General features: G+C 25.4%; 1 protein-coding gene across 4 annotated transcripts in view; it reads right to left on the reverse strand.

Annotated features, from left to right (window-relative positions):
* Positions 1–4,837: 4,837 nt before the first annotated feature.
* The window catches only part of LOC127290469 (limbic system-associated membrane protein-like), a 167,825-nt gene continuing 156,171 nt past the window's right edge, over positions 4,838–16,491 (reverse strand). The window contains exons 7-10 of one of the 4 annotated variants that reach the window (XM_051319045.1): positions 10,604–10,753; positions 9,991–10,041; positions 6,052–6,117; positions 4,838–5,474 (exon numbers count right to left, since the gene is read on the reverse strand). In XM_051319045.1, the coding sequence (XP_051175002.1) occupies positions 5,350–5,474; positions 6,052–6,117; positions 9,991–10,041; positions 10,604–10,753 (392 nt within the window). In that variant the 3' untranslated portion in view covers positions 4,838–5,349. Of the gene's footprint in view, positions 5,475–6,051; positions 6,118–9,105; positions 9,639–9,990; positions 10,042–10,603; positions 10,754–16,491 lie in introns of those variants that run through there. The other 3 variants (XM_051319046.1, XM_051319047.1, XM_051319048.1) reach the window with 3 other exon arrangements.

The raw sequence follows: 16,491 nt of genomic DNA on the forward strand, positions 1-16,491 counted from the left end.
ATTTTTTTCTCGTCGAAATTTTTTTCTGCCCGATGTCTCTTCTATTAATTGGATTTGAGACAAACTCTTTTTTGGAAGAAATAGTTTCACTAATACTTTGATGACCATTTTTTTATTTTAATTTAATTATTAAAAATAAAATAATAATAATAATAACTATTAAAAAATAATAAAAATATAAATTTTTTTTAAATTATTGATTTTTTAAATTATTATTAAAATTTTTAATATTGGCTAATTATTGGTTGCCAATAATTTGCCAATGATGGTTGCCAATCATTGGCATCGGCGTGGACAGCCCATGACTTTACCAATAATGGTCCATTATTGGGTGCCAATGGTTTTTTCATTGGCTCCCATCATTGGGCCATTAATACGCCAATGGTTACTCGTGGCAGTTTCCCATTGGGATAAGAATATGTCCAAGTTTTGAAATTGTAAACAATGAAAAAGGTAAACAATTCTTGCAAATTTTTTCCTTCGTATCATTTAAATAAATAATGGAAATTTGTCATTTTCTTTGTTAAACTGGTAAATTGAAATATAAAACCATTGGCTAATTATAACGAAAAAATAAATAAAATTATTATAAAATAATACGTACCCCTTTCTAATCTTTTAAATCCACGAAATGTTTATAAGTGTTACACTATATCAGACGCATGGACCAAGAAGAAAGACTGCCGGTTTGAGATCGAGTCAAGTCAGAGTTCCCCTTCCCAGTTGTGATCGTCCAATTGCTCGACTCAATCTCCCTCCTAGACGTGGTCTTTCTTTACGGTCCGTGCATCTGATATAGTATAGTTATCAGGTTTTATATTTCAATTTACCATTTTTACAAAAAAAATTAAAAATTTTTATTTTTTATTCCAATGGAACGTGAAAAAAAAATTTGCATTTATATATAATTTCATAACTTGGAAATAGTTTTGTTATTTTGTGTCATAATTTGAAGATAAATTTTCCCATTCCAATTTAGGCAAAAAAAAAAAAAAAAAAATATATCATTCTTAACAATTACTAAAACATACAACTATTTTAATTATTATTTTAGTTCAATTATAAGTTAGACATGAAATTCCCTGTTACAGATTGTTAGCCTATGTTATCACACTCGAAACGAATGTTCTATTTACAATTTTTTTCCTCAATATTGGAATGTAGGTTGAAAATTTTAATTGTTTGAACTAAATTATAAAAACAGAAATATTATAGTTTAATAATTTGTAGACTGTATTTTACTTTAAAATATTATTCTTCATTGTTTTCTTTTATTAAAATAGAAATAATTTTTTTAACATGAGATTTAAAAAAATCGAATTTCTCGACAATAAATATATAATATTTATAATTACAATATAATAACATTATTTCTAATAAAATTAATCGCAGTCATATTTCGTATATTTGCAAAATTAAATGAAATCAGAATGCTTGCAAGTATTGTTTTCATTCATAAATATACCGGTTACATTTCAATTTATTAAATGAAGTGTAATTAATTTAAATTAAAACCAAGTTTGCCATGAATTTCTAAATGATAAGTTCAAAGTATCGCATTTTGAAAGTTTAATTTAATTTTTATTATATTATTTTTTTAATGTTAGAATAAAATTTATAATATATTTGTTAAAAAAAATAAAATTTTCTCGGGATTGTAGATCAAATGATTTTTAAAATTATGAAAAATACTGTGTCTTTGAATGTTTAAGATTAATTTTTTTTTCAAAAATGAAAATATTTCTGATACAAAATTATTAGAGCAAAAATGTGAAAAAAAATTTACGATAAATGTTTTTTTTTAATACAGGTGAATATTTGTTTTTATTCCTGCTTGTACTTTTATTAAATTTTTTTATAAAATTTTTATTAAAATTTTTATTATATATGATATATATTTGTATTTATCAAATCCATATGTGAATTTAATAAAAATATTGTATTTTTAAAAAATTGTAACCTTTTTAACTAGTACTGAAGATTTGTTAATTTTGATTAAAATAAAAAGAAAAAAAATCGATATTTTTGAGAAATTTGTTCCTTGAAGAATTTTTTTAAATTTAATTTTAATTTAATTACTGCTACACATTTTTGCTTGCCAATGATAAAAATAATAAAATAAAATAATACTAAAATAATAGAATATCATTCAATTTAGATATAGGGTAATCTTCCTCAAATGTGGTAGTAAAAAATTAAAAATTATTGGATTGGGTTGAAATTTTGGTAAATTATTACCCTATATAGGGTTAAAATTTTTAAAATTTGTTACCCTTATATAGCTACGGTGCGCAAAAAGGAGGTTTAATTAAAAATGATTTGGCACTTAAAAATTCTTTTTGATTGTATGGTTCTTAGATGAATAAAAAACATTTCTCAATAGATTTTAAAATCAGTTTACGTGCCTGATTTAAAAAAAATTGCGTTTTTATATAAAAACAGTGTTTCATGTGGGAATCAGAATTTATTTAATCTATAAATACTGTAATAAATGATAAAATAATTACTTATTTTCAGTTTTATATATAAATAATTATATTGATGTAGTATTTGTGTCAGATTTGAAAAGATTAAATTTTAATGTTAATAAAATGATTTTAAAAGGAAGAAAATTTATTTAAGAGTGTCGAATGGTCTCTAAAATTCTTTGACAAGAAAAGACCTTTAATTATTATCGCCCTGTAAAAACGCCACTGAATGGGAAAATGATAAACATTGATTTTTAAATACTTTTTTCTCGAAACACGGACACTTTTTACAAAAGCAGTCAAATATCATTATCTTATAAATTTTCTAAATCCAAAAGATTGTGCGAATCCATACAAAAACGCGATTGAAAAACGAAAAGTAGGAAAATAATATAATGAGAGGTTCATTACCTCCTGCCGCCGTCAGATGGCAGAAGCATGCAGGGAACAGAAAGTCCCAGCTGTTATTAGATTACTTTTCTATTTTTCGTTTTGCAATCGCGTTTTTCCATGGATTTGTACAGTTTTTTGAATTTAGGAAATTTATAAGATAAGGATTTTGGCTGATTTTGTAAAAAGTGTCCATAATCAAAAAAAAAAAAAAATTTTTAAGTGCCAACTTATTTTTATTTAAACCTCCTTCTGGCGCATCGTAACAATCTACGTCTCACATTGTGAAAACTATATAATTATATTTCAGCTTAGTATTAAAATTTTTAAATTAATTTTAATCTAGGTTTTCATAGTCTGTAACGTTTTTAAAAACTTTAATGTATAATTTTTGGTATTCTTTTTTCAATACAGAATATTCTCTCTTGAATTTTTCGATAATATTTTAAAGTAATACGCTACAAATGAGAATTTCTTATCAATGTTTTTCACTGAATATATATATAAGAAATATATTAATTTCTCCATTCATTCTGTAGCAATTTCTTCTTTTGAAAAAAATGTCTGAACTGTTTATATTTATAGTTATACAATAACAAACGAGGAATGAGTTGAAAATGAGTTTTTTATCAAGTGTCTCACGGATGTCTTCGACGACAATGAGACTTAGTTACGCTTGAAGAGATACGAAAAGAAAATTGACAAAACGAATTTAAGAGGGGTCCGAGTTGCAAAAGAAAAAAAAATACACATATATATATATATATATATATATATATATATATATATATATATATATATATATATATATATATATATATATATGTGTGTGTGTGTGTGAAATGTAATTCTTCGCGGTTGTTTATTTGGGGGAGAAATAAAATTTGATCCCAATGCATCGAGATTGCTCCCAACTTTTCACTATGTTATATGGGACGTGTGCGTACAATTCCATTGTGTTTACAGGGGCAACATTGTGAATAGAGAGAAGAAATGTGAATATATATATTTTTTTGGAGGGGGGATGCGAGCTTATATGCATTGCTTCTTTTTTTTCTAAAGGCATCGTCCCGTCAAGAATCCCCTTAATCTAACCTCACTTTTGACACTTTCCTCGTTTGACATGCTATTCGAGTGACTGACTTACATTGTCCTTTATGTCCTTCAGTGATTTTTTTTTTGATTTCAACATTTATATAGAAAATCAGTTTTCGAACAAAAAAAAAAAAAAAAAAAAAATTAGCCTTTCATCTCTGACAAACGTTTTTCTATATATATATATTTTTTTTTTGACATTCATTTTACAATTGTTGTTCTTTTTTTCCATTACTCTCATTCAATTTTTTTTTTTTAATACTTTTATTTTTCCATTTAGAAAAAACAGAAAAAAATTATTAAATTTTTATTCTTGCTTACAGAGTGAATAGAAAATTTGTCTTTTTGAAAATCAAAAATTTTTTTTTCATCGCGGGATATAGAAATCAAAATTAAATTAAATTCTTTACAAAATATATGAAAAATACATTGCAACATTTGCGACGATAGAAATATCTAAATTTTTGACAAATTAAATTTCAGCCTAACATTGAAATTTTCTCCTATAAAAAAATGTGTGCGCTTTTTTTAAAAATATTTGCAACTAAAAAACAAAAAAAAAGGTTTAACTTTTTTTTTATCTTTCTTTTCTTTTCGGCTCTTAACATTAAAAATATTTTAACATTTTTTTTTTAATTTTAAAAAGTAAGACCAGAAAATTTTTTACCAATTAACAAAAATAGTAAATTTTTTTATAATTTTTGTTATTATTTGTCTTTTTTAATATTCGTTTTGAACATTATTTTTTGCTATTTTTCATTAATAATTTCATTATTTTATATTATTTCTTTATTATTTCATAATTATTCTTATTTATTATTTTTATAATAAATAAAAATTAATATATTTATCACGTCTTATAGGAAAAGCGTAAGAAATTCCTATTTACTTATATTCAAAAAACGCCTCTCAATATTTCAAAAAATCTATCTTAATTTATTTATAATATATATATATAATATAAATGACTAGTTGGACGATGGCAGTTTGGGTTTTGACATTTCACAATATTTAGCTATATTTACAATATATTTTTATATATCTATGACACTGGAATTCTTTTTAATACAAATAATCTAATTTCTGTCACACTTAATACGCTCTTATTCGAAATTCTAAAAATCATTCACGAAAATAAAGCAAAAAAAAAAGGAAAATAATTTTATATTAACTGAATCTTTTTTTTAAAATAGAAATCGCATATATATATATCAAACTTGATTCAGTCAAAAGCTATATGGCAATAAATTAAAGTGGAATATTTTCAATTATTAATTTATCGTGCTTTTAGCTCGACTTTATCGACATCTCTTCTCCACAGTATATTACACATTAAAGGATAGAAACTCAGTATTTTGCTTCCTTTAATATTCAAATGAGACATTTATTTCAACTTTCAGGCAGGATGAAGTGCTTGCAGTTGCGGATGATGATGACTGTAGACTACCATCAAAAGTACTGGAGTAATTAATGCAAAGTTGCATTTCGTACTCGACGATTCAGAAGAGTCATAATCTGGATCTGCAAAAGAGATAATTGAATTATTAAATGTAAAAGGAAAATTATTCCACTCATCATTTTTTTTTTTTTTTTTTTTTTTTTTGAAAATGGTATTTGAAGAATATTTATTTTTAATTTTATGAAACAAGTTTCTTGTGCTGGCAAATCTATGCTCACAAATCACTGCCTTGCAATTGTTGCGCGCGCAACATGTCAAAAGTGGTGGGGAGAGTGTAAAGACCAATCATTTTTATGCTGCGCGCGCTGCGGAAGAAGAGTGAGGGAAGCCATCGTAAACATTTCACATCAATAGTTGAAGAATTTCATAAACAATTACAAATATTATAAAAATATTTAAAAACTTTTAGTGAAAAATGTAATCTAAATTCCTCTCATATTAATGATTAATAATTTTTGAAAACAATCTAATATTTTTTTTTGTTATACTAATTATGTAAATTAAAGAAACAATTTTCAAGAAATGAATGTAATAAATTAATTTTTTTTTCTTTTTACAAAACAATTATGAAACATTAATGAAAAGTTAAAAAAAAATATATATATATATATATATATATACAAATAAAAATCAGTTCACCTCGTTCTTTCAACATGTCCTGATTTCCCTCGAGTATTTCGTTTCCAGAATTTTTTCTAGACTTTCCTGCAAAATGAAAGAAAAATTTAAATTATAAAAAGCAAAATTATATCTAAATGTTTTTTGAATAAAAAAATATTTTCTGATATAAATAAATTTGCGTCCATTTTATATTTTTCATCAACTATTAATGAAAAGCTAGTAAAAAAAATTTATTATTTAAATATAGATAAAAATTTTTCCATGTCACTGATCGAGACATTAAAAACAAATTAGAAACATAGTTCCAATTACGATAATGTTATAATAATAATAACTGTCGAAGAAATTAATTTGCTGATGGAAATAAAAATATAAATATTGCAAATAAATATAAAAAAAAATAAAAGCTTTCAAATAGGATAAAATGTATAATCACATTATTAAGGGAAAATAAAATGGAGACACAGTTTTCATTAAAAAAAAAAAAATAAATAAATGTCTCAACTTTGATTTTTTTTAATAAGATTGATATTTTTTCTATCGGTAAATAATTACTATTAGTAATAATATTTTGTCAAGGAAAAAAATTTTTTTCAACTTTTAGAGATGGAGATAAAAATAAAATTTCCTTGGTCAAAAATTGTAATTTATAAGATTTGATAAAAACATTTAAAAATTAATAAAAAAATTATTTATAATTATCAAGAAACGAAATAATTTGTTTGAAAAGAAATAAAAAAAGAAATAGAAATAATTCACTGAGTTCTTAGGAACTAAGTGCCTGCCCTGAAACAGTAGGCAGACTGAGCAATTGTCAAGTGAGCGCTGACTTAAGTACCAGGCTCACGAGGAGTGGGAGAACAGGAAAGAGTGGGGGTTGCGCTTCTTAGAATACATCGAAACGAAGAAAACTAAAAACTGTAACCGTTTAAAATCTACTCAATTTAATTAAAAATATTAAAATAAATAATATACTAATATTATTAGCATATTAATATAATTATATACTTATATAATCACATATATATGTGAATAAATAATCATAATAATTCTATTTACCATTTTATGCTTTTTAAAATTCTGAATTCATTACTATTTCCAATTAACAAATATTCATTTCATTTTTACTTTTCGACTTTGATTTTTCATTTTCCAGGAATAATATTTTTTTTCTATTTCATAAAAAAAACTTTTTTAATGACTCGACCAGTGATATTATAAAACAACATACGCCCATTTTTTTTTTTTTTTGCGGCAAAATCAAAGTAAACTGAAAACTTCATATGCATGCACACAGTCACTAAAGAATGTACTTTTTTTTATTAGGATGATAAAAAATTGCAGTTACTCTACTATTATATAATAAAGGCAGAAAAAAAAATATATATATATCCAAGCTTTTCAGCAAAGTTTAATGTTTACTTTTTATTAGATTTATATTTATTGCGCTCTTATTACTGACAACGAAATATTTATTTCCCCCCTTTTTCGCATATAAAATATAGTAAGCATGCAAAAGTTAGTATATAGATATTGATAACCCATAAAAAAAATACAAGTAACGTTGTACTTTAAGTTCGCCTGTAAGCAAGATGAGAGCCATTAAAGCTGTGAAAGATATACCGTTTAAAAAAATAATACTGGCAAATATTTCATTATGTTTTTTTTTGTCTATATACCTTATCGCAATCTCATTACATCGATATCTTCCGAAATTATAATCACTTTTGGATTAAAAAGAAGAAAAAAAGATAAATTATTTAAATTCTTTTAAAATAAATAAAATATTTCCATTTATTCTAATAAGTACTATATTAGTTATTATTAATTCTATTCTCAATAGAAAATGTGGAATAATTTTTTGTGATTGTTACTCTCTACTTTTAGTAGACTGCGCGCGCCGTAGGGAAAAAGGGAGGGGAGGCCATCGTGATTGATGCGCGTTTCTCCCCACTTTTTAATTATTGCGCGCGCAGCGTTGTTCAAACCAATCACCATCTCGTTATCCCTACTCTTTTTTTTTAATGTAGCGCTCTTTTTGAATAATAGGGAATATATTTTTAATGTAACAGTTTTATTTAACAAATGCTGTTACATTTAATATGCGATCAATTATTTAAACATTAAAATAATTTTTATTTTTAAAAATATTTTATTCTTTGAAGTACACATATGAAAATTAATTATTATTACAACCTAAAAGGCACATCAACTTGGACGTTATTTTGAATACGCATTAGTTCTTCTAAGTCTGCTTTGTCGTAATAATACCGCACGCTATTCAAAGAGGTTTGGAAAAGCAGATTACATATATCGGGCAGCTGTGTGCGCGCGTCAGCGAAGAGAACTAGTGTGTTAAAAACCCATGAATGCAGAGTAAAGGTTTTGCTTTAGGAAGAGTAGAAAAAAAATTATTCATTGTCTGTATAAAAATTTAGATTATGTTCATCTGAAGTTTTCCAATTTTTTTAAGGAAAAAAAATTTTTTTTTTTATAAAAAACAGATTTTATACTTTTAATTTTTACTCCTTCAATAATGCAAAAAAATTTATATAAAATTTTTTTTAAAAAAATTTAAAACATCACAAAATATGAAAAATTTAATTTTATGTGAAAAATCAAAAATTTCCTTTAATGTACAAACAATGTAAATCTTTAAAAACAATCCATTCGTTAATATGGAAGAGATGTCAAAATGTCACGTGAATCTCTTAACGTATATGAATTAATTATTTCCAATTACTGATATTCTATAATAGTAATATAGACATTTAAGTATAATTGTTGGAAAATGGAATTATTGGCATATTATATGTTTAAAAATGCACATATCTTTCTATATCGACTGGTATAATTTCATCACTTAATTTTTAATATTCTTTTATAATTTTCTTTTTTACCAAGTAAGTAAAAATAAAATTTAACTTTTATTGTCAATATTTCTCTTTTTGTCTCACTGCTGTCATCATATTTGAATATTATATGATAAAAAATATTTGATTTATTATTAAAAATTTTTTCTCTAATTTATTAATTTTGTTATAAAAAATTTTTAAGAAAAAATATATATTTTTTTTTTTACTTTAGATTGAAAAAGTAGTGATAGAGAAATATTTGTTAGTATGGTGGAGAGAGAAGATGAGAATGAGAGAGAGAGGCGAGTAAGTGACAGGCGCTATCTCTCTCGAACTCATTTCCCCCACTCTTTGTTGTGCAAAACCACGCCCATGTGGTTATTTCTTTCGCTTTTGAATTAAGACTGAAAATTGGTATTTTAACTATTTCTTATTATATTATTTTTTTTAACATTTAATTTTTTAATTACAAAGTGAATAAAAATTACAAAATATATATTTTTTAAATTTCAAAATATACGATTTCCGTAGGATTTCACGCTGTAAGTAAAAGCTCAACTATAGATACTTCATTCAAGCTCTAGAGAATCTTTTTTTTTTCTCTCATTCTCTCATCCCTTTCTCTCTTTAGACGATTATTTCACTCAACAGCTCGCTGAATCTTTGATATGTGCTTCTATGAGAGCTCATCAGTGGATTATAAAGGACTCTGTTAAATTATTATCTCGCTCACTACATCATAATTACAATCTGAAAAAGCTGTTCTTTAGTGAACTGATACGTGTATATATATAGAATAAAATTGTTGTGTAATGTTATGTTTAATAATAATAATAATAATAATAATAATGGTACAGCATTATTTTTTTATTATTATTCATAACCTTTTTCACAGTGGTATTTTGTAAAATTCCAAGTGCTGTCATTTCATGTATATAAAATTAATCTTAATAAATAATTTTTTTTTTTAAATCTATGTTTGGCTATAAGCTTTTAGAGTATAATGCTTGTAACAAATTATATATGCTCTACATTTCTCTATTTTGGTATTAGCAAAAAATTATTTCATTAAAATTCTATGATCGTTTAACCAATACTATACCTTTGTGTTTAGTATCATTTTCCGTGTGGATGCCAGAACTGGATGGAATCCCTAAAACAAGTAACACTATAGAAGTATGTGTATAAATTTGAAATAGGCAAATTGTAATTAAAACCAATTTTTAGTTTAGAGATATTTGATTTTTTTTAAAATTGTATTGCGAATTTTTTTTTTTCACAAATCTTATATTGACAGGGATAAATATTTAAAAAAAAAATGAAAAATATAATTACAGATAAATATTATATTTTTATAATTATAATAGATACTTTTATAATTTATACAAATTTAGAATATTTATATAGTCATTACCATAAATATAGTATTTACTAAATTGTCCTATTTTTTATAGACTTGATGTAGAAAAAAAAATAACAATTTTTTCCATTTACTCCAAACACCATTCAGAGAAATATAGAGCATTTTTCAAATTAGATTTATTGAGTTTCAAATGGAAGAATAAGGTAAATTATAAAGTTTTCTCTATTGTTGTGTAAAGTGTAATAGGTGAAAATGTCATAGACAAATCGTTGAGATCAAAAAAAGAAAAAAAAAAATTTTTTTTCTCTCCCCCTCTCTTTTTCTGTGCATAAAGTAAAGTTTTATTACTTACGATAGAGTTTGATGCTACCGTCAGTATCACCCAATGAATTTCTTGAAATGCATTTATACGTTCCATAATCAGAGGCAGTTATTGTGCGTATCGTTAATTTCATTTGAACTTTATATTCACTTTCTTCTAGTGAAAGTTCATATTTCCCACCTACAAAGAATAAAATATTAAAAATCATTTCCATATATAATAAGAATTTAGTAATAATATTTTTAAATTATTTTCTTCTCTTTTAACGATCTGTTTTTATTTTTATATAAAATTCATTTTTATATTCATTTATAGTTTTATTTAAATTTTTCAGCGAAAAATTAACAAAAATTATTGCAAATCAGTGGGTAATATAAACAGAGAAGGATATTTTTGAAAAATTTACAGAAAGAAAAAACAAAAGAAAATATTTTAAATTAGAAGTCGAGTTTCTAAAATTCAAAATGCCGGGTCCAATATGGCGGACGATTAAGAAAAAAATGTTAAATTTTTCTTAAATTTGTTATCTATAGATGTTTTTGGGGTCGCTCATTACGAATTAAAAGTCAAATTTTGTAAAATTCAAAATGGCGGACGAATATGGCGGACAATTTAAAAAAAATTTAACATCTTTTTAGAATTCGTTACTTGTAGACGTTTTTTATGTGGTCGTGGATTACGAATTAGATGTGAAGTTTGCAAAATTCAAAATGGCGGATTCAATATAGCAGACGATTTTTAAAAAATGTTAAATTTTTATCAAATTCGTTATTTAAAGATGTTTCTGGGGTCACTGGTTACAAATTAGATGTTTCTGAGTTTTATAATTACGAATTAGAAGTCAAATTTTTTAAATTTAAAAATGTCAAATCGAATATGAAGGAAGATTTTAAAAGAAATGTAACATCTTTTTTAAATTCGTTATTTATATACGTTTTAGGTCGTCGTGGACTACGAATTAGATTTCAAATTTGCAAAATTCAAAATGGCGGATTCAATATGGCAGACGATTTTTAAAAAATGTTGAATTTTTATCAAATTCGTTATTTAAAGATGTTTCTGAGGTCACTGGTTATGAATAAGACGTCAAATTTTCAAATTTCAAAATGGCGGACGAATATGGCGAAGGATTTTAAAAGAAATGAAACATCTTTATAGAATACGTTATTTATTCATGTTTCGGGTCGTTAATTACCAATTAGATGTTTCTGAGTTTTATAATTACGAATTAGAAGTCAAATTTTTTAAATTTAAAAATGTTAAATCGAATATGGCGGAAGATTTAAAAAGAAATATAACATCTTTTTTAAATTCGTTATTTATATACGTTTTATGTAGTCGTGGATTACGAATTAGGTGTCAAATTTGCAAAATTCAAAATGTCGGATCGAATATGTAAAGCAATTTTTAAAAAATGTTAAATTTTTATAAAATTTGGTGTCTATAGATGTTTTAGGGGTCGCTGGTTGCGAATTAGACGTCAGATTTTCAAATTTCAAAATGGCGGATCGAATATGTTGTACGATTTGAAAATAAATGTTATATTTTTTTCAAATTTAGTATCTATAGATATTTTTAGGGGGGCTGGTTACGAATTAGATGTCAGATTTGGAAAATTGAAAATGGCGGATCCAATGTGGCTAAAAATTTTTCAAAAAGGTTAAATTTTTATCAAATTTGATAGTTATAGATGTTTTAGGGGTCGCCGGTTACGAATTAGAAATCAAATTTTCAAATTTCAAAATAGCAGATTGAATATGGTAAAGGATTATAAAAGGAATGTAAAATCTTTTTAAAATTCGTTATTTATAGATGGTCTTGGAGTCGTTGATTACGAATTAGATATCAAATTTTTAAATTTCAAAATGTCGGATCAAATATGGCGGACGATTAAAAAAAATTATTTTTTTTTAAATTTGATATCTGTTAATTGTTTTCGAGTTTTACTGATTACGAATTTCTACGTAAGATTTTAAAAATTTTAAATAATTTTGTAGTAAATTCTCGAATTAACAAAAAAACTAGGTGGATTATTTTAATTCTGCAATTAGACAAAAAATTATTAACCTACACTGTCACATTCTTAAAATTTATATAGACTTTAATTGAAATCCTCATATTGAACACATGTTAGAAGTGATTGATGTGTAAAATTGATATACTTCAAACAAAGATTCTCAAGTATTTCAATATTGATATTTTATATAGTACTTTAAAAATAATATGAAAATATGCTTTGTATGACAAGAAAGACAACCAATAATAATACAAAAGAAAAAAAAATGATAAAATGAGATTTGATATTGGCTTCCTTCCCCAGACAGTCTCTCTATATTGACGTATATATATAGAGATAGATAAATAACACCTTTTAGGTTACAAAAAGAAGATCGTTGGAAAGCAACGTGTCGTCACAATGCTTCAATCAAGTTATCAATGGTAGTCGCGTGTCTGTTCGTGCCTGCAGGTTTACTTCAATATTCCGATAGTAACGCCTAACGTGATTTCTGTTTATATCTCACACTATACAAGGTGAACTTATTTTATTTATTTCTTTTTTTCTTTTACTAAAAGGTATTCTTTCTGACAATTGCTAAAAAAAATAAATTACATACTTTTTCTTTTTGATTTTTTTTTAGATATAAAATAATTATTTTTTTAAAAATATATAAAATTATTTTTAATTTTACAATCGTTATTCGTAAAAAAAATGCGCAGCTCTTTTTTTAGTTTTTATAAAAAACACTTTTGTAGATCAGATATAAAAAATTTTAAAAAGTTATTAAATATAAAAAAAATCATTTAAATGTTTTTTAAAAATTTACATTTTACTATTTAATGTGGTCCTTTTTCACATTTTTCGCGTTTTGTAAGTATTTTTAAAAAGTCAATAAAATTTTAAAATATTTTCCAGTAGGTATGAACAATTTGATATAATTATTAAAAAATTTTTTTTTTTTTATGCAGCAATGATATATTGCATAGAAATAATAATTGTCTTAAATTATTCATTGTAATGGAAAAATGATATATTTGTCAAGTTACAGAAAAAAGAGATGTTGCCTTTATTATTAATACACTTTTGTCAATCAATCTTTAATAATATAAAAGGAAAAAATTTTTCTTTCCTTTAATTAAATTATTATTGATCAATCAACAAACTTTATTAATGAATTCTAATTTTTAGGTCATGATTGCCAAAGGAAATAATTCCAATGGGGAAAATATCTGACTTAAGGAATAATAAAATTTATTGAATAAGATGCGAGAGTGAACCACGCAGGAAAATCAAGGGAATAATTTAAATTAAAATATTTTCTCCCGAAAAACGAGGAAAAAATAAACAGTATACTAAAAAAAAGTAAAAAAAAAACTTTAATAAAAACAAAATTATTAAATTTTATATACAGTGTTATAGTTATTATATTTATTTTTAATAAATTTATTTATTGTCTGATTATATTAAAGATTTTTTTTATTAAATTTATTATATTTAACCCAAAATTTAATTACTACTTTTTACACATGTAATGATCTGACTTTTATTGCCAAAGGATTTGCTCGCCAGATGGAGTTCGGGTACCTATTTTGACTAGTTACTTTAAATCTCGGTAGATGGCGTGAAGCGCCATCTATGTTTCGATTAATTTCGGAACTATTTCTTATGGCGCACTCACACCTTTTTTGGCTACCTGCCTGCCTGCAGGTTACCATGGCAACGCACGAGTGTGAGTGAGACAGAAAATTTGAATATTCAAATTTTTAAATTTTCTGTCGCACTCACTCTCATGCGTTGCCATGGTAACCTGCAAGCAGCCAAAAAGGTGTGAGAGCGCCTTTACTATGATGTAGAGGAGAGGCGTAGTCATTGACGAGTCATTATTTAAACCTTCGAAAGAGAATATATTGTTTAAATAAAAGAATAATAAACTATACAAAAATGAATTATTACATAAAATAATATAAGAACGAAAGAATCTATAAAATGCAAATAAAATACTAATCTCTAGAAAACGTAACGAAGAAAGAACTAGCTATTCTAGAGGAGCATTCTCTGAGCTCCGATCGCGCTCGTCATTAATCCAGAATAAAGCGGATTTAAACATATTTACCACGTTAGCGAAGATGTTGATTAGGACGACGTATATTACTTTTGCGTGGGGTACTTTTTAGAATTTACCCCCTAGACGACGGTACGGACGGATACTAGGGTCGTGTTCGCTAGGTCGATTATTATTCGTAATCGGGAAGAAGCTAGATATTGGATTCGGTTCCAATATTCATGCCCGACGCGAAGCTAGTGCAAAGTAATATTCACTAGGTGTCTCCTCCACCCGAGAAGTGCCTCGAGAGTTGGGGCCAGGTTGGGTTGACCCAAACTTTGCCCAAGTACAATGAAAAACAAAAATTTTTTTCAGTTGCGCTTTTTTGTATATTTCTTCAGCATATTATTTAAATAATAATTTAATTAACTTAATTCTTTTATTTCTTCATTTTTCAAACTTTGCGAAGCCAAGTTGGGCCCAGATTGGCGCCCAGTTTCACTTTGGACGACTTTGGGAAGATTTCCACACGGGTTATTCACTTTACGCACTGAAATTTACTTTACGCACCGAAATTTTTCTCACCTAATATAAGGATTGTTTTAGACCATACAAAACCACAAAATTAAAGAAAGAACGTCAAAACGCAAACGTCACACTCGTATAATCACTCACTTTACGCACTTGTATCATAAATAACTATTTTTTGATTTATAATATTTTGCATGGAAATTTAATTTTATTATGGTTTTATTTGGTGTTAAAAATTACTGTTTATTTTGAGGTTATGTCATAATATATAATATATATATTGCAAACATGGCATAACCAAGTAACTTTCGTTTAATTTTGTTAACGCCAGACTTGTGGAAAAACTGGCAAGGGCCATGAGAGAGCCTTACTTAAAATAGAACTAAGTAGGGAAATTTTTGCACGGGTACCTATTTAGGTAGGGTCATTGGCAACTCTAATTTTGATTCCCGTTCTGGTGGTTTCATTATTATTATTATTATTTTTTAATATTAAGTTTAGTGAATTATAAATGCCACACAATCAGTCTATTAGTTTCCAATTCAGTGGTAAATGATAAAAAAAAAAAAAAAATTTCTTTTCACCGTTAACTAGACATACCTCGTCAATGACATATTTGGCTAGCTGATATGTTTCACAATAAATAGTATAAGGATTTATATGTGTTTATTCCACTCAGTACGTTTTTTTGCATATTAACTTTTTTTTGTCCATTTCAAAAAAATATCTACATAAACTAATGCCGTAGGCAAAAAAAAACGGTCAGTAAATATAATGAGGTTATATCACCTTAAATTATTGTTCCACATATATATTTTGCATAACTTACTTAAATGCAATAAATATACACTTGCAAAGTATTTATTTGTTGTAAATATTTGCAGCTGGCATGAATCAGAAACGAACATAACCTACATTTAGTTGAAATCATCTGATTTCACCAGAATATCGGAAGTATTGTCTTTTAAAAGAAAAAACTTATGTTATTGTTGAAACTTATACTAAAAGCGTTCGGATTTACCCCGGCTGACCATAATAGATTATTATTTTTCTGTTTGAAACTTTCTCTATAATTACATGCCTTTTTGCATTTTGTTAACAATATTATTAAATATTTAATAAAATAATTATCTCGCTACCCTACTATACTATAACCGTTATTCTCTTCGACATTGTATGCCCAATAATATCTTTTATTGCAAACTATTATATATTCCAAGTGGACTTTCAAAATAATGCTTACAATTTATATTGTTAATTTATGCAAATAGTCAAAATAAGCCATATAGAATTCTGTAAATATATTTTCTATATAAGTGTCAATTTTAAGACACTTCTAAAATT

The sequence above is a fragment of the Leptopilina boulardi genome, unplaced genomic scaffold (assembly GCF_019393585.1).
Source record: "Leptopilina boulardi isolate dan_hultmark-lab unplaced genomic scaffold, ZJU_Lbou_2.1 LbouV2_69, whole genome shotgun sequence".
NCBI lineage: Eukaryota > Metazoa > Arthropoda > Insecta > Hymenoptera > Figitidae > Leptopilina > Leptopilina boulardi.